Consider the following 20,203-nt stretch of genomic DNA (forward strand, 5'->3'; position numbering starts at 1 on the left):
CATATACCTAATGGTTTTCTATAAGTGACTTTTTTATCCTTGATTTTATTTTTCTTTGTGTTTTAATTAAGCTATTTCAAGACCTTTTGTAAGTAGGCAGGATATAAATATTATTAAAATAAAATAACAATGTCACATTTACATGGTAGCTAACTACTTGGAATTCTAAGCTTTTAATGTCTTCAGGACATCTTGATTACCATGTATTTATACAGAATTTTGATTGAATTGATTGTCAATTAAAAAAAATAGTTAAGCTAGTTAAGTCAAAGTGACAATTGAAATGTTTGCTTTCCCTCTACTGAATTTAACTCTAAGTAATGCTAAATTTTATGCTTCTGTAAACACTTAAATGACAGGTCAGTGTAGGCATCAAAATAGGAAACCTGAATATACATGTATACCAACCTTAATGGATTCTAGGTAAGGAATCAATGTAAACAAACAAAAACATCCTTTCAAGATACTGTGTGTGTGTGTGTGTGTGTGTGTGTGTGTGTGTGTGTGTGTGTGTGTTCAGCACATAATTTGGGTCAACTTAAGGCTAGTTAAAACTTTTTTCATTTAGCTTCAGTACTTTAAAATTTGAAGCTGAGCTATATTTAGAAGCAATTCTTTATATTTATTATTTATTAGAACATGTTTCCCTTTTTCAATGGAAGTCTATCTTTCTCTACAATTTTGGAAGAAATACTGTTCAAATGCACCGGTGAATACAAATAGTTCTACCAGCAAATTTAAAGCAATTTTCAGGGCCTTAAATTATACTTGATTTTGCAAAGTAGTGAATATATATGTATATGTATATATGTACATATATATATTTATGTATTTTCTATTAGCTAAATGTAAAGATTTCTTTTTGAAATCTCTTTTCTCCTACTCCTTACATATAAGATGAGTTACTAAATAGTAATGAACAAATGCTATCATGTCCCAATGTACATGGTAGAAAAATATTACTTGTGGGCTCAAATCATATCTTGAGATAAGAAATGAAATAATAATGACTATTACTTTAAAATCAAGTAACTATCCTTTTTTTCTTTTTCTTTTATATTTCTACTTAGTTCAAATGGAATGACAGAGGGCTTGTCATGTGGAGCTCAGAAAATCTCAACTACTATTTTTGGGATGGGAAATCTCATGTATTTTTGTAGTAAATAAAACTCTGATATACTATTTAATTATTTTTGGAATTATTATTATTATATTCCAAAAATATTTTGGAATAATTTGGAAAATTATCTTTTAGGACTAGGTGACTGATCATCAAATTATTTCTTGAGTATCAGTGGGTTGAAAGCTTCAGTTATAATTTTGCTACCTGAAGTTGCAAATTCCTTTTTTTTTTTTACTGATTTGTATAACTAGTGTACAAGTTACATAAATGGAAATAAGCCAAAAGCAATCTGGATATTTCAAAGTGATTATAGAAACAATAAAAATCTCAGTTTATTTGAGGTTGACAGATGTACTTTATTAGGAATCTTCTTTTTAGAAAAAAATTCAGATTGTATTAATGTGGTATTAATTGTATATTAATTAAGGAAATCAGATGCCATCACATATACCCTTTGATACAAGTGAACCTTCTCCTAAGTTATTTGCAGGAGTACTTCTATCAACTCTCCTAGAGTTCACTTCTTTCTTAGTTGACCTTTCAGGAACTTGACCTCTATTTGCTTGACCATGGTCATACCCTGATCTGCCTTCTCTTCCTCTGGTTTTAAACTCCTTTCTAGTCTAATTTTTAGTGTCTGCCAGATCCTTCATGGGTCCTGACTTTACATATTTTAGCTCATCCTTTTGTAACTTGTACACTTAACATGTACAGTATGGTTATCAGGTATTGGTAATATTCCTCATTAAACACTAAGCTCCATAAGAGCATAGATTGTATTTTTTAAATGTATACTTTGTATCTCCACCATTGCTTTGCACAGAGTAGGTGCTTAAAATACATTTAATTGAGTTGAGTTATGCACTGGTGTGAAATACATTATTCATTTTTATCATTCAACAATTTAGAAAACTAAAAACTTTATATTAAACATTCAGTATAAGCCAGGCACTATACTAGGTTCACTTAAAAAGAAATGTCAGAATCTTCCCCATTAACGAGTTTTTAATCTAATGGGACAAACTTCAATATATCTTCAAATAAATACAATGCACAGTAGAATGTGATAAAGGTAAAAGAGGTCCAGAAAAAATGCTGAGGAGATCAAGGAGGACTTTATGGAAGAAGTGCAAGCTGAGGTAGACTTTAAAGGAGAGGATTTCAAAAAGTACAGTTTAGGGAGGAACATACTGTGGGTATGCATAATGAATGGTCTTTGCAAATACACAGAAATAGGAGAGTGCAGGATGAGATCAAAGAACAGAAAATAAAAACCTTAAATGCCAGGCTGACAAATTTATTTTTTCTCAGGGAAGTAGGATGAATGTTTTTGAGTAAGGAAGTGATATGGTCAAACCTGTGCATTAAAAAGATTATTACTATTTTTAGAACCATTACCCCATGTCTTACTATAATACAAAAGAGTGGCAAGGACTAGGTAGGCAATTGGGGTTAAGTGACTTGCCCAGGGTCATATGGCTAGGAAGTAGCTGAGGCCAGATTTGAACCCAGATCTTTCCAAGTTGAGGCATGTAACTCTATCCACTGTGCTACCTAGCTGCTGCAGAAACCTTATTTTTCTGTGTTAAGAACAGATGGGAACTGGGGAGACATTGGAGGCAGAGACATTAACTCAGAGGTAATACTAGAGCAAATAAAAGGTGAACTAGGGTGATGTTAGTTTAAGAATGGACAGGAAGGGATAGGTGCAAGTAGTGCTGTGGAGGTGTTGACAGAGATTAGTGACTATCTAATAGGATGTGAGGAACAAAGAAAAAGGAAATCCAAGTTGGTGCTTTTGGTTTTGTATTTAGGTGCCTGGGAAAATAGGGGAACCACTAATGGAAGCAGATACTTAGAGAAAGAAGATCAAGTTTGGAAAGCATAAGGAAAGAAATTAGTTGCATTCCAATGGCATGGGAGGTCATTGAGAGCAAGAATAATTTGAGGTATTTTTGTTTTTGTACCCCATTGCCTCACATAAGTCAAGTCTAGAATAATATAGCATATCTACCTTGCATTGATTAGGATATATCTCTGAATGGGAATAGAATCAAACATGATGTGATATACTGGGGATGATGAGACTATCATCTCCATTGTACATTTTAGGTCTATTACTGATGCATGTGATTGAATTAACTTTTTTGTTTGTTTTAGCAGCACTGATAACTCATTTTGAACTTTTGGTTAGATAAATCCCTCAAGTTTTTTTTTTTGTTTGTTTGTTTGTTTGTTTTTACATTAACTACTATTAAGGTAAGCATCTCTCATCCTGGGCTTGTAAGTTAATAATTTTTAGCTTAAGTGAGAACTTCACATTTATTGCTTTTAAATGTAATGAGATAGAAAAGAAAGTGTTGACTTCATAGCCAGCCATAAGACAGATTCAAATTCTACCTCTACCACTTAATATATACTTGGGCAATTCACTTACCCTTCTTAGGCATGATTTTACTCTTCTGTTAATGAGAAGCTTCTAAGTCTCTTCTGATTCTAACTCTATGATTCATGAATTATTATCCAGACCAATGTAGGTTTTTTTTGAATCTTGATTTTATTTTTCATTGTAATAATTTTATCTTGTAGTTTTGTTTCAATTATAGATTCGATGATTCTGCCTGTCATCATATGTTTATGAGAGACAGCCTGTCATTTTTTATAGAGAGCTGGCCCTGAAAACCCAGAAGAGAGAGGGTTCAAATCCTAATTCTTACAAATAATGGCTATGTGACCCTGGGCAAATCACTTAATCTGTCAAAGCTCCTGGCAACTCCCCAAGACTATAAGTTCAGAGAAGGTTCTGGTCTGCATTATTAGAATGTAGTTCTTCATCTAGGAGTATCCGATACTAATGAAACCATAACCTTTATTCCTAACCCATAGAATAATAATTGATTGATTAAAAAACGTATAGAACAGAACAAAAAAACTGAATTCTATGGCACACCACTAGAAATTTCCTTACTTTATGACATAACTATATTAATGAAGACTCTATAGTCATGAAGCACCTAGGATTTCACTGAAATGTATTCAACTTACATTTCCTTTATCTTCTCAAAAAAGATATCATGAATTTATCATGTACTTTGCAGAAATTCATATATATGTACATATCACGTCTAGAAAATGTTCTTGATCTGTAAGTCTGATAACTAATCATAAGAGGAAATGAGGTAAGTTTAGTATTACTCCTAATTTTTTTGTGACTGCTTCTTAGTGGACCCTTACTGGCTTCCAGGAACTACTGCTTCCCTTCTTAGATGTCCACAAATGTCTCAGTGTGTATCATAAAGCTCCCTATTTCCTTGCAAATGCACATATTAGAAATTTTCTTCATTTGTTTCCATTAGAAGTGAGCATACAAGCAGAGGAAGAGAACACTGAGGTTTGGGACATAAGCAATCTTTTCAAACTTTGAGTAGAAGAGTGATAACACATTCTCTTGGACTCTTCTGGGTCTCTGTTCAGTTTATGTATTTACAAAATTACTACGAGTTCTCTCCTCAGCATCTCTTGATAATTGTCATAAGTTCAAGTAGGCCACTTTTTTTTCTGCTAGTGTTTTGCAAGCTGTGACCCTCCACTTTTCTGCCATTTTTCTCTTTTGAGTGTTACAGCTGACTACATTTCATTTGTCATATATTACAGCTGCAACTCCTGGTGCAATGTGCATTTAACAGATTAAGGTCCTGTGTTCACTTCCCTTTTGTAAGTTAATGTCTTTTTTTTTCTTGCACATTGATCCATCTTTTAAATACAATAACTAGTTAGTGACACTAAAATAATGTTATTTAAAGGGGGTCCAAAAATCTTTAGTGACTTGACATTTGTCATCTGAATATCCCATAATCTCTCTGAGACTCCTTTTTTCTTCTGTTTTGTAGGGGATTTTAACTAGTTTTCTTTAACTAGTTTTGTAGGGGATCTTAGATCAATGATTTTGGAAGGCACAGAAAAGAGAAAAAAATCATGAAATTGAAACTCTAAAACAGCTCAGTGATATTGTCTGAATATATATCCGCAAATTATATACCAACATAATATTTAAAAATGGAAATTCTCACATTAATCCTAAGAAAAATCAATTATTTCACCAAATGTTGAGTTATGATAAAATGTTAGAAGACAGCCACACAAAATCATAGAATTATAGAATGATTATGCTGGGAGTATAGATAACCTAGTCTGACCCTTTCATTTCAGAGATGAAGAAACCAAAGTCCATAGAAGTTATGACCATGAAAGACATTTTGATTTGTAGACTCTTTTCATGGAAAGTTTCATATGCTGCTTTAAAAAAAGGAAAAATAAGAAAAATTATCATTCTTCACTGCAGAATCCCTGAAAGCCCTATTCCAGAATTCTTTGAAAAGAGTTCTAAGAAAAATGAATACATAAACCACAGATTAAGTAACAAATATTAGATGTGTTTAAACTTGAAATCTGGTATAATTTCCCCATTTGTCGAAGAGGTCCATAACCTTTAAACCTGTACTGCTGATATTATGGCAGAAAAGAGATAAGACTTAGGAAATGAACAAAATCCAGCCTTTGCAGTGGTTTCTGTAGGCTGGGTAACTGACAAGAATATTTGACAGTAAAATGCTGGTGGTCCTCTTAATTTCAGCCATGATCAAAGTGTTTAAAACTTAACTTTCCTTTAGTTGTGCCAAGTTGTGTTTATTTGCAGTTTGGTTCTGTTTATTCTGCTTAAAAGGAGATGTCCAGCCTGCTCTGGCTCAGCTGATCAGCTTTTAAGCTGTTCCAATCCTGAATGACAGGTGTTTAGATAAGAATTGGTTTGTTCTCTCGCCCCAGTTTTATGGTGTACTGCAGCTGGCACAAATTACACAGGAGGAAGAATGAGGCTTGAAGTTATGACAGCATAAAGTGAAACTGGAATTATTATTTTTTTAAAGTAGCAAGTTCAGGGCCAATGAGTAGTTAATTATTCTAGTACACTCTCACAGTCTTTATACATAGGACATACCTCCTGGTTGTGTCCTGCTTATATTCTGATAGGTCTTACAGAAAGTCAGTGACTGACTATAAACTATAAACGCCAAGTTTACAGCCCTGTAGTAGTAGTATGTGAAACAACCAGACTCCTTGGATTAGATATGGAGAAGGGTGTATATGGGGATGTTGACTATTTATCTCTGACCAACAGCCAGGAAAATAAATGCTGTATTCAGTTGTTTTTTTTTTTAAGCGAATTAAAAAATTTCAGTTTGTGAAAATGTATTTGTTGACAAGAAACACATTTCTTTCCTTTTCTGCTTGTTATTATTCTTTTGGCTAAAATTATGTTGCTTGAAGCAAAAGTTTAGATTAAGGAGAAAAAAATGCTGTCTGCTTTTCCTGCCTTATTTGCAGCAATACTCTTATTGTTTAGATGCAGGAATTACCATTTCATTCAATTTTTTCACTTTTCTATAATTATTCCCAAGGAACTTCCTTTCTAATTACTTGAGATTAGAATTTATTGAAAATTCACTTGGGAAAGATTCTGCTGAGCTAACAGCTCTGCTAAAAGAGTAAAAGAGAAAAGGTAGTTCTTTGTTGAATATTTGTCCTCCCATAGGGTATTGCATTTTTGATGTAAAATCTTTCTGAGCCAAACCATGAAGAAGTTAGTAATCCTTTTGACATTAAAGTCAAAATGTGATAGTAATATTCTATACATTGATGACTCCTTTAGCTATTTATAGCCCTTCTCTAGTTTTTAGTAAGAATGGCTTGTATCAGATCATTCACAAGGATACTCCAAGGCATCCCTCAATTTACCCTATAGTTAGAAATGAAATTCCAAGAAAATTCATACCAAAAATCAGTATAAAGTAAAATATTCCTTTGACCTGAGGTCTTCAATATATAGTAATAATTTAACTCTTTTCTATGCATATTTCTCCACAAAGTAGGTTTAAAAAATTTCCATAATATAGTACCACATCCAGAGAGGCAGATATGAGGTGAGGACAAGCTTTCTAACAATTAGCTATCCAGAAATGCAATAGGCTATCTCTGGTGGAGAATGGGTTTCCCTTTGCTAGAGCCTTTAAGTGAAGACTTGATATCTTTTGGAAGTCTAGTGGAGATTCTTGTTTAGATATTGATTGTGTTGGATGGTCTCTAAGGTCAATAGTTCAGTTTGGATTGGGTACTCTCCTAGACATTGCAAATAAGCACTCTGTGATCACAGATATCTAATATAATATCCCTTTCAACTTTCAGATTTTGTTTCTAGTCTTCTGATAATGAAGGTTACTCCATAGGTAACCAGATAAATAATTAATGGCTTACTGGAGTAGTTGCAAACCAGATTCTTTGTATAGACTTGTGGCTTATCCTATGTAATATGTAGTTCTTTTTCCATTTTCAAATTTAGTTTTTGTTCTTGACTTTTTGTGACCCCATTTGGAATTTTCTTGGCAGAGATACCAATGTGGTTTTCCATTTCCTTCTCAAGTTCATTTTACAGATGAGGATTGAGCAAACAGGGATAAGTGACTTACCTAGGGTCATACAGATAGTAAGTGCAAGGCCAGATTTGAACTGAAAAAGATGAGTCTTCCTGACTTTAGGCATGGCACTCTATCCACTGTTCCACCTAGTTGCCCCAAATTTATTTAGACCACAGATTAAAATACCCTGATCATTCACATACCTATAGATGCCTTCTACTAGAATGAGGATTTTTTTCCATGCTCTTCGACTTCGAGGCTGGCCATAGATCACAGCTTCTCTTAGTAGCTTCTCTAGACTTTGCATGTCTTTAAATAACAAGCAAAAAAGAGAGTGACTTATGAGAGTGAGATGGATGTTTTTGTCCATTTTAGTTTCTAAGTATTCTTGATTATTTTAAGCTAGAGCTTAAATATACCTTTTCTGAAACCAATGGTAGAATTAAAAAGACATATTTTCTCCCATTTTAAATAAACAATATGCATAAGGAAGTAACAGTAGTGTTCTATTACAGCTACTATTATATAATACTTTCATATTTACAAAGTGATTTGAATATATTATCTCATTTGAGTATTGTAAAATTTGTGCTTTAAGGATATTGGGAAGGCTTCTCCTCAGTTAATATCTCTCTAACCCATGGTTTAGTGCTAGAAATCCTGTAATTATGGACTTATTCCATTGTCTTCCTTCATTTCTCTCCTAACTAGTTCTGCCTTACCGATTGCCTACTGGATATTTCCACTTAGATTTGCCAATAGTGTCTCAACCTCAATATGTTCTTTCTCTTTCCCATGTAAACTCATAGCATCCCCAATCTTAATTATTTCTATTATCATCAATGCCATTTTTTAACCTTGGGTTTATCCTTTACTCTTTTATTTCTTCCCAAACTTCTTCCCAACTCAATCAATTGCCAAGTCTTATTATCTCTACTCCACAATACCTTCTGTATATTTTTCATTTTCTTCATTTATGAAATTACTACCCTAATCCAGGTTTTTATAAACTCTCATCTCTTTTATTTATACTGTGTTCTCTCCAAACTAGTCTGCTCTATGTATTCCATTTCCAACTTCAGTGTCTTTGTGTAAGTTGACTTTCAGACCTGGAATACATTTCCTTATCCCTTTGCATCCTATAAAGTCTTTGTTAATGATAATAATAGCTAGCATTTATATAGAGCTTTAAGGTTTTCAAAGTGTTTTTTATGTATTTTATTTCCACAATAGTCCTATTCTATAGATGCTTTTATTCCCTTCATTTTACATCTGAGGAAACAGAAATTGAGAGAAATTAAGTAATTTCTTCAGTCACATAGTCTCTGAGGCAGCATTTGGAACTCTGATCTTCCTGATTCCAAGCCAAATGATGTATAGCCAGTGTTCAACCCAGCTTTCATGTATTAGAGCTTCATTTGATGTTAACCTTAGGTGCTATTTCTTACAGGAAGCCTTTCTTATGTCCCTCAGTTTTTAGTGTTCTCTCACCCTTCAAACTTGTACTTCCTTCCACCCCCCTGCCCCCCATGTATTTTATCTCCCTATTAGGATGTCAGTTCCTTGGTGGCAGGGACTATGTTTTCGTTTTGTATCCAGAGGGTGTAACCCAGTAAATCCAGCAAGATCGAAAGAGGATTGACCTAAAGGCAGTAAGATTTGGGTTCAAATTCTTCCCAAGGCAAGTCATTTCACTCCTCTCTCCAGTAGTTACCTGTCTGCATTTATAGAGAAAGTTTCCTCAATGAATTCCTTCTACTAATGAAATCACAACTGTGAGCTCCTACTTCCACATTCATGAACTCTGAAGTTCCTTTATGTTATCAATGTTTGATCACTCCATTTTTTCTGAAATTTTAAAACCTCAAACTCTACTTTTCATCTTCACCATGACCTCTAACTTCTCCACCCCAAAGTTTATTGCTAGACCATAACTCCTTGCATTGGCTTTAACTTCCTGCCTATTTATCTTTATTCTTTGGTGAATCCATTCAACTCTGTGTACTGTCCTCTACACTCTAATTTCTTGCTGTCATGTCTTATTGTTAATCACTGTAATAATTAAAAATAATATTTCTTTCTACCCATATGTATATATATTTATTAAGTTTATTAGGAAGGGTAGACAATCATTCCTAAGTAGCCTGACTGCAGGATACCTAACCTAGCCTGCATGTATCTTCCTCATTCCCCTTCACCTCCTGCACTGTCTCTTCTCCTCATGGTTCTTCCCTGGTCTCCCTAAACCTTAACTTTTATTGATGTACAGAATGCACACTGACTCAATCCTCTGGTATGTCAGGAATGTTTGATAGACAGGTAAAGTTACTCAGGAAGGGGAGGGGATGAGCTTCCTTTTCACATCACACCATGTCCATAATGATTTTAGATTATTTTCACTCTTTTCTTAATTATTCTTTTCATAAGCTACTGAATTGAACTGGAAAATGTCATAAAATATGCAGATATGATCCACAAATATATGTTACATAATTATTAGATCCCCTGCCACAGCAGCAAGGCAATTCTTCTCACTTCTCTAGTCAGATCACTATCTCAGTCAAGAACAATGGCTTTCCCAAACATTCTAATCTCTCTTCAATATCTCCATAGCACTCCTACCTCCAAGTACCTTTTCTCAGACTTCATAAAAAAATTGAGGCTATTCACTTAAAGTTTTTCTTCTTCCCTATTCTTCCTATTCACATCACTCAGATATCTCCCTCCTGTATCCCCTCGTTCATTCCTGTCTCATAAGAAGAGATGACCTTTTGCCTTATTAACACAAACCCTTTAAATTGCCATCTTGATTCCATCCCCTCCAATTTTCTCAAATATAATGTCCATTCTATACATATTCTCTTATGTCTTTTTTGCCTTCTCATTTGGCTCCTTTCCTGTTGCCTACAAAATGCCCTTCATAATAAAAAAATACCCCAAACAAAACTTTTCACTTCATCTGACCAGACCCACTTTGCTCTACTCCTTTAGAAACTTTTCCACTTCTATTACTTCCACTACATCCACTCCTTCATTTCCACTATTTTGCCCTTTAAACTTTTTTATCTCTCTACTTTCTACATTTTCATCCTTTCTCCTGGTTCTCTTCCTACCTGTTTGATTTCTCTTTCCCACGTGCTTTTCTGGATCTTAAAAAGAGCTGGAGAAGAGGATGACAAACTAGTCTAGGGTCTTTGCTAATAAAAACCCAGATGGGGTCATATGGAGTCAGACATGACTAAGAGGACTAAACAACAATAACTAAACAAAAGCAATAAACCCAGGCCCTATTTATTAACTATGTTTGTCTTCCAAGGGTATAGCCTGGGCCCCTTTCTCTTCTCTATACTATCTTGTTTAGTGATTTTATCAGTTTCCATGGATATAATTATTATATAAGCTACTCATTTCCAGCTCTATATATTCATCCCCTAGATTTTTCCTGTTCTTTAGGCCAGAATTTCCAGTAAGCTTTTGGACTTCTCAAAATGGATATCCCTTAGTATCTCAATGTCAAAAACAGAACACATTTTTCTTCAATTCAAAAGCTCTCTTTGCAACTTTCCTATTATTTTCAAGGTCACACCCTTCTTCTAGCAACGCCAGGCCTACATCCTAGATGCCTTATTTGAACTCACCTTATGCAATCCAATCTTTGCCAAGTCTTGTCATTTTTAACTTTACAACATCTTTCATATTGGAATAAATAAATAATAAAGGCAATAAATTCCCTTTCTCCACTTATATAGCTATTGCATCAGAGTAGTTGCACTCATACTCATGTATAAATTATTATAGCCTTCTGGTTGGTATTCCTTCTTCAAATTATTCTTCATTCTAAGGAATGATTTTCCTAAAATTAATATCTGAGTATTTACCAACTTCAGTCATTCTTCTCTTTAATATAATATATAAAGCCCTTTAAAACCTTCCCTTTCAGACTTCTTATATTTACTTTCCTTCACATAGTCTACTATCCAGGAATACCATTCTAATCACTGTTCCCTTTATACAGTAGTCCAACTTCCAACTATGCCTTTTCACTGACTTTCTCTTATGCCTGGAATTGATATTATTTTAAACTGTTTTTCATCTAGGTGATATAATAGATAGAGCATTGGGCTTGGAGTTAGGAATATTTGAAATACTTTCTATCTTTGTGATTCTGGATGAGTCACCAAACTTCTGTCTGCCTCAGTTTCCTCAACTATTATATGGGAATAAATAGTAGCACCTATCTCCCAAGGTTTTGAAGTTTAAGTGGGATATAATTGATAAAACTTAGCATAGCACCTATCCTCTTCTCCTTGCTATATCCCATTCTGGTTTTCCTGGATTCTTTCAACCCTCAAATCAGATACCATCTTTGGCAACAGACTTCACCATTCTATACTTTTCTTCCTTTTCCCCCTCCTGGAGCCTTTCACAGTACCTTTATTTTGAAATTACTCCATATACATTGTATATTTCTTCTAGGTGGTAATTGTATGCATGTCTTTTCTACCACTAGAATGATAGTTCTTTGAGGATAGGGGACCACATTTGGTCTATTTTTTTTTTTTTGTATCTTCAGCACTTAGCACAATTCCTGGCATAATAGTAAGTCCATAATAACTGCCTTTGGACTAAATTACTATCTGACAAGTTTAAAGTGTGAAGATTTCAGAGTTTTTGTTTTTGTTTTGATCTTATTCATAATGATTTGGAACAATCTTTCATGTGGTTGTTAATAATTTGCAATTCTTTTGAGAGCTATTTGTTCATATCCTTTAACCCACTTATCCATCTGGGAGTAGCTCTTGGTCTTTTATCTATTTTTTCATTTCCTATATTCTTCCCCCTAAACCCCACAAATAGTGACATTAATTTTTTTCAGATTTAATTATGATATAATTTTTACAATTATTTTCTGACATTTTCCAATCTAAGTTCTCTTCTTTTGTTCCACCTTTTCCCATTCCCAAGAAGGCAGGTAATATGGTATAAGTTTACATATGTTATCATGCAATACATATGTCCATGTTCATCATGTTTTTAAACAAGATACATATTACTTACAATAGAGAAAAAATCAGAGGAAATAAAGTGAAAAATATGCTTTGGTCTGCATTCTAACTCTGCCACGTGGTAGTAGATAACCTTTTCCCATCATTTTCTATGTATTTTGAATGTTAGATCATTACTAAAGATATTTGTTGCAAAGATTTCCCTCCACAATAAAATACTTCTTATCTTATCCCACTTGTTTTATTTTGTTCATGCGAAAGCCTTTCAACTTCATGTAATCATAGTTAAACTCTAGTGCTTCCCTATCACCCCTCAGATAAAATATAAGCTTCTTTGTTGATCTTTTAAGGCCTTTATAATCTGGTCCCAAACCATCATTCTAGATTCATTAAATGCTATTCCCCCTCTCATAGTCTATTTTTTATCCTCAACTCTGACTCATAGAATCCATTTCTTCCTTCAAGATGCATCACAGGCATTACCTTCTATATAAATACTTTCTGATCCCTCCAACTGTTGGTGTTTTCCCTACAAAACTACCATATACTTAACTACCTTTTATTTATTTCTATTTATTATTTTATATTTGCTAACATAGCAGTTGCTTAATAAATACTTATTGACTGATTATTAACAGGGGGACACAGCAGAGACACAGTGAAATTTACCTGGAAATAATAGACTCATAGCTGTAGTGCTGTGTCATGAGAGGTTCTATTAAGTTCATTTTCTCTCCTCTCCTTTTCAGCTTGTTAGCTAGTTCTACAAAGCAAAACTTTTTAGCACCATTCCGTATTCTAACAAATTTTATATTTCATTGGTAATACAGAAGGGATGTTAATACAGTCTTTGGGAACTACTACTACCTTACTACTTTCCATAGCTCAGATTTCTTGGATCTCTGTGTTAAAAAGCTTCCTCTCTAAAATTTTATGAGTTTGTATTAACAAGGACTGTAAAATTATGGCAAATTATTATTGATATACTCTAAATCTGAAAATATTTTAAGTGAACATGATTAAATTAGTTGGCTTAACTATATAACCTTGGATTTTTTTTTAGAAAGCGAGACTCTAGGAAAAAACATTTGTCTGTTCCCTCTAGTTTTTTTTTGTTGTTGTTACAACGAGTTAAAGAAAAGAAAATCATCAAGATCACAGTAAATATTTCATAGATACTTCTATTCTTCTTTGCATCTAAAATTCCAATATTTTTTGATTCAAGACCGTGATTATATTTTAAATGGCAGAAATTCCATTCTATTAGCAACATAGCAAGACCATTAGCATCATTGTTTTGGTGATGAGGTAAGGGATAGATATTTAAAGTGCTAGAAGGAAGAAGCATCTGGCCATAATCTTCCACAAGATACCCCAGGTCACATTTTCAATGGCTGTAAACAGAGACACCCAATAAGAGTAAAACAGAAACCTGAAGCCAATATTCATTATAATCAAGGCTGATGACCACCTTCTGAAATGGATATTTATTGAATACAATATCAGCTGAAGTAAGGTTTTATGGCTTCTTAAGATGAAATTAAACAATGTCTTTATTTTCAAGGGACATTGCCAAATTTGGTCTTTCTCTTTCTTTATTTACAGCTAGTCCCTGGAAGAGTGCCCAGTTTTTGGAAATAGTCTTCCAGGAAGTAATTAAGCAGAATTCTCCTTCCTTAATCCTACCATCCTTTTACTATCAACTTAGATATTAACTTCTCCTCCATGCTCATTTATTCTCTTATACCTGGGATTTTCACACTAAAGTATAATTATGTTACCTGCTTTCTTTACTATAAACATTTGGAGTTAGGTTTCTTAAATTGCCAATTATATTTCTATAAATAATATTCAAATAAGGATGTTGTCACTCTAAAAATGTTGTAGGCTTACATCAAATTCTCTTCAGCTGAGAGATTTTTAGAAATTTGAGTCTGACTTTGTAGCCTGTATAACTGTATCACATCTAGGAAGCACAAGTTGTTTAGCTTTTCATTTCCTTTCTGTCATAAGATGTATGCTCTGGGTCTAAAAAAAAGTAAACCTGAATTCAATTCAATAATATTTTCTAATAATAGCTATTCAAATGTCTTTTTCTAGTATTTCAAGGTTTACAAAATGCTCCTCTGTGAAATAGGTAATGTAAATAGGAGTATTCCTATATTATGGAGGAGAAAAACCAAACATTTCTCTGAGATAGAGTTGTTTATCCAAGACCACAGCAACGAGAATTGTCAAAGCCAAGGTTGGAGCTCACAGCTTTCTAGTATTTTTTTCACTACTCCATGGTTTCTTCAGTACATTGTAGAAGAAAATAATAAATAAAATACTAATACAGTTCTAAAGAGAAATAATAAACAAAAGAGATGGAGTTTTTCAGTGAATTCAGAAGTGGACTTTAAATCTAATTTGGTTCTTCTGGTATCCACAATGGACAATACTTTCAATAGAATCTTTTTTTACCCACTTAGTAGTGCAGGAGAAGTAAATGTGAAGCCTGATATTAGCTGCCATAAAAGAGACTGATGTAATTCAGTGTGGAAGATTTCTTTCAAATTTGATTTAAGATTGTTTTGCAACATGGATATTCTTATTTAATGAACATAAAACATTGTTTGTACAGGGAAAATTCTAGTAGATGCTTTGAGCTTATGCCTTCTCTCTGAAGATTTTTTTTCCTGGGCCAAAACACCATGCAAATGCATCTATCTTGGGGCAAAAGACCACCCAAGTAAAGGACTTCTGCTACCCATATTTTATGGTTACATCTTAATAGTGTATATGTCTATATATGACACATATGCTACTAAAGAAAAGCAGCCTGTGAATAAAAAGGAAAGGAAGTCTTTACTCCAAACATATTAGTTCCTCAGTTTAGGGACCATGTCTTTAATATGCTACTAATATTTCTTGGCATGCTCTAGTAGCCTTATTTTTAAAAAAGAGATTTCTTTTAGGAGAAGATGAATGATAGTGCATAAAAACCGAGAATTACTTATTGAGAGTACTTATTTACTTGCTTTCTCTGTTACACAAACAATATCTTTTCCTTTCCTTCCCATAATTTGAAGTTATTATTTTCCTTTCTCCTCATCTTCTTTAGTCTACTGCTTTCTTGGATTGACTATTCCTCCTTATACATCAGTCCTGGGTGAGTCTAGGATATGTCTGAGGAGGACATATGTAACTACAAGTCACAGAGATTGGGCATTTGATCAGCTGAGGAAAAAGCAGCAGCAGCTGCTAGCAATTAATTTAAGGGAAGCCACCTCTCACTGCCTGTAGCCATAAGGCAGAATGGCCCAAGCATGTGGGCTAGTATGTTTAAACAGCCCCTGATACTGAATATCTGATTGTCCCGTGAGGCACTAGAGACAGAAAATCAGATTAGACCTCTGTGTTTCAGAGCAGTGTTGTTCTGGGAAGGCTGGTTATCTGAGTGACTTTCTTTGTACATACCTTATCTGTGTCTGTATTTTTCTATGTTGTTTCCCTAGGGAGGGACTTTTTTGGTGGCCCATGTTGTGAACATTTGAGGGACTTAAGGCACAGCAGAAGCTGAAAGCTTTGGGCAGTGATGATGCTGTATCACAAAGTTAGTGATAACTGCATTTGACACTATCTTCTGAGCCCTTCCTTACTCTGCCTGTAGCAGAGACTAAAAGACCTCAGCAAGAGCTGATAATAAGAGTGAGAAGAGTAATTAATTAACTTTCTTTTTCCTCACTACTATAGTCAGGGCCCTAGCCCCTCAACCTCTCTTTGGCCCACAGGTTTCCTTTTTCCTGACTGATGTGCCTTTTATTCTAAATCTTCTCCCTCTGCCCTAATTCCTGTGATAAATTGCCCAATTCAGTTTGTGTTTTAATTTCCTCCAAATTGTAGATTAATTTTTGGTTCTTTGTTTAGTGCCTCTAAACTTTATTTCTATATACACAGAACTTTCTAGGTGAAAAAAAAAGACAAGAAGAAAGGGAAAATATAAAAGCCTTTAAAGAAAGTTTTGGTGAAGTGCTGAGGGTGCCTGGTAGACGAGTACATGCCTGTTTTTGTTTTACTATAGGAGACCCTACTGTTATAATGCTTAACTCATTAATAATAATAAGTCATAGCTTAAATTTATAGAATTCTTTAGGATTATAAAAAACCTTTTAAGTCATTTGATTCTCAAAATGATCCTCTGATCATGGCAGGTCAGATATCATCCTTACCTAAAGACAAGGAAATTGATGTTCAAGACAGATCATGACTTGCCCAGATAGAATGTAGGTCATTGCTGCTAGTCATAGTGTTATCATTGCTTTTCATTTTATGCTATCTTGCACACCACATTTTAGTGAGGATACTGGTAAAGTAAAGTGAACAAAAGGAGGTCATATAGAATAGTGAAGAGCCTCCATGTCATTATCTAATTGGTGATCAAAGGCACTGCAAAAGTTTAATCTGGATGAAATTTAGGGAGAACACAACTTTCTTTAAATTATTTGGAGGGTTGTCTTGTAGGTTGACCCCAGAAGTCAGAACTAGGAATAATGGGAGGAATTACAGAGAGGGTAGACAGCTTGATATGAGGAAAAACTTTCAAAGAATTTGATCTATCTAAAAGTAGAGGGTTGCCTCACTGAATATCTTCAAGCAGAGTTCAAAAAGCTACTCAAAGAGATTCTTTTTGAGGTATGGTATGGACTAGATTAATGACTGAATGAACAAAGCATTTATTCAACTCTTACTTAACCTTGCAAAGTATTCAGTGAAGTGCCAAGGGAACAAATAAGAAAATAAGAAAGTCCTTGCTCTCAAATAGATTATGTTTTAATGAAGGAGACAATACAAATAGAAGGTTTCAGCTGTAAGTCACACCAAAAGGTTCCATGATTCTTAGGGTATAGAGGCAAAGCAGATGGGAGTGCCTCTTCTTTAATATCATTTCCATTGATAAAGGCATATCAGTTTCTGACACTGAACCATTCGACAGTACCTAGTACTTTGATGGCAGTGAAATTGCTTTTTCTGAGTCTCCAGTAGCTGTTATGTTGTACCTTCAGGAACAGTAGCCAAGTTGTGTTTTCCCAGGGACTATTTCTCAAGATGATGGCTGAGGGCACTGGTCTTTAAGCATTTGGAAGTTATTCTAAGACAAGTAGATTCAAGACTCTTAACAGTCTCCCTCAGGGTTTAAGGGAAGATGGTATTTGAGGTGGTCCTTTGATCTACTGGCACATTATGTCTGTTATCTCTCAGGGTGTGCCAATGTTCAGCTGCAGGCTGGTTGGCCTACCCTGTGACTGGCAGAGGGTTAGGGAGGAGGAGAGGTGCCTATTTTTAGGGCATGATGGACAGTTCCAAAGTTCACAGCCTCCAAAAGTAATGTAACTGGAGGGAAATAAGAACTATGTCAAAGAATCATATTTTATAGATTTGACCTGGAAGATAACTTAGTAGCTATCTAGTGATCTAGCTCTCCTTTATTATATAGATGAGGGAAATAAGGTCCAGAGAGGTTAAATGATTTACCCAAGTCACATAGTTTAGTGGCAGGTCTTCCTGGGCCTTCCATTTCTCTCTTGGATCACAGGGTCAATGTGTTTTCATAAACACTCTTTCTTCTTTTCCCACCACTCAATAGCTTTTGGTTGTAGTCACCAGATTTCTATTTATTTGTACTTGTACTTTGAGCAAAATTAGTAGATGAAAGTCAGAATTACACAATAGAAGATTTGTTATACCTCCCTTTGCCAAAGGATTGACAATAGTGAAGCAGCAATTGTATGTTGGAAAGAGTACTGGATTTGGATTAAGAGTACTTTGTAACTTTTCTTGGCTTTAGTTTCCTCAACATTAAAATGAGGGGAGTTAGAATTTGGCTTAAGAGGTCCTGTCTGCCTCTAAACATCTGATTCTTATGCTATTTTAAATATCAGTCTTCTCTAGAAAATTTAAAATATGTTTAGATTTAAAGAAAACTGATGATTTTTTATAGGAAAAAACATGTAAGATGAAATCCTCCAAGTGAGTGTTGGCAAAGGTTTTCAAGTTTGCCTGCCCAAACTGCAACTTCAAGCTGCCTGTGAGCATCCCCTCACCTATTACCCTGGAGAATGGAGGGAGGAAGTGCTGGCTTTGGCTGTCTGGATAGAGAGACAGAGCATGCAAAAAATGTCTTCCAGTGCTGAGAAGAGGGGGAATGGAGCAACTCCTCCAGTGGTGTGCCAATACTTCCCATACTGTGCTGTCATTTATATTTTTCCCTCATTATAAGAAAAGTGAGCATTTAAATAAACAATTATTCTGGTTAATTTTTTTCTCCCTTCACTCATTTTTGGTATTCTCCTGCATTTTGATCCTGCTGGTGGTTTATTTGATTCCATTCATAAAGATCCCTTCTAAGGATGGATTATGATCATAGTAGATTTTTTTCTTTCAGGATGTTAGAATCACATTGGTTCTAGGTACGACTTCTAAGGAATGTATTAACATAATTGCAAGAGTCTTTGAGATTATGCTTCTTAATGGTCATTCAAAGGAACCAGAGATATTTAGGTTGAAGAAGACATGGAGAAATATGATAGTTGTCTTCAAGTATTTAAAGCTATCATATGAGAGTGAGATTAAACTTGGCTTTAGAGAACAGAACTAGGAGAAAAAGTGGGAGTTGCAAAAAGATTTAGACTGGCTATAAGGCAAAAACTTCTTAATAATTAGAGCTATTCAAAATGGAATATTCTACCATGTAAGGTAGTGTTTTCTCTCTCACTGGAGGTCTTTAAATAGATACTAGATTACTTAATACTTGTCTGGGTATTATAAAGGGAGTTCTGGTTTAGGTATGATTGTGTTAGTTGGTGTCTGTAATCCCTTGGAACTCAGGTCCTGTGACTGTGGGTATAATATCATATCATGAAGACAATAATATATAACCTAGGAAATTGCCTATTGCCAACTACATTCCTTCTTAAATATGTCTTAAAATCTCCTCCTCCTCTTTATTTCCATCTACCACTACCTTCTTAAAAGTTTTCCCCTTCTTTACCCTGTGGAATATTATGGAAAGACTAAAACAAAGACAAATACCAGATTGCCCATGATGTACCCAAGTCATGTCTATGGTTGCCAGGTCTCAAGGTCACTAGCAAATAACACTTATATAGTAACTAGTTTAAAAACTTGAACTTAGGCTATTCATGTAAGAAATGTGAATTCATTTAAATTAAGGTTTTTACTTCTTAAAGTAGAATCCCTAAAAGCTGAAGGAATTAAAAAAAAAGCTTAACAAAAATAAGAAAAGCTCTTCTCTTCATTGATTCCCTTGGAAAGGCTGATTCTGTCCAGTAGATGTCAGTAACATATATGAGACAAAAAGTATGATGGCATGGTTTTCCAAAGAGGGCAAACAAGATGAGCAAGAAATACTTGTTTTTATAAATGGGTGTATATGGAGATTTGGAGGAATAGTCAACACATTTAATTAAGTTAAGAATGGCATTAATTTATTTATGTACTCAGGAAAGAGAAAAGATCCAGTTGAGGAGATACTATATCATAAAATTAACTCTCTTTTCTCTGAGGAAATCTATTGCAATTCATTTTCTATGTAAGAGTTAGTT

At 34.3% G+C, this 20,203-nt stretch overlaps 1 protein-coding gene across 1 annotated transcript in view; it reads right to left on the bottom strand.

Moving 5' to 3' along the window:
• Positions 1–20,203, bottom strand: part of SPTLC3 (serine palmitoyltransferase long chain base subunit 3) — a 221,477-nt gene that overhangs the window by 75,409 nt on the left and 125,865 nt on the right. Inside the window, exon 7 of the mRNA XM_001374333.4 lies at positions 7,797–7,902. Within this exon, the coding sequence (XP_001374370.1) occupies positions 7,797–7,902 (106 nt within the window). The remainder of the gene's footprint in view (positions 1–7,796; positions 7,903–20,203) is intronic.

The sequence above is a fragment of the Monodelphis domestica genome, chromosome 1, assembly GCF_027887165.1.
Source record: "Monodelphis domestica isolate mMonDom1 chromosome 1, mMonDom1.pri, whole genome shotgun sequence".
In the NCBI taxonomy this organism is placed as follows: domain Eukaryota; kingdom Metazoa; phylum Chordata; class Mammalia; order Didelphimorphia; family Didelphidae; genus Monodelphis; species Monodelphis domestica.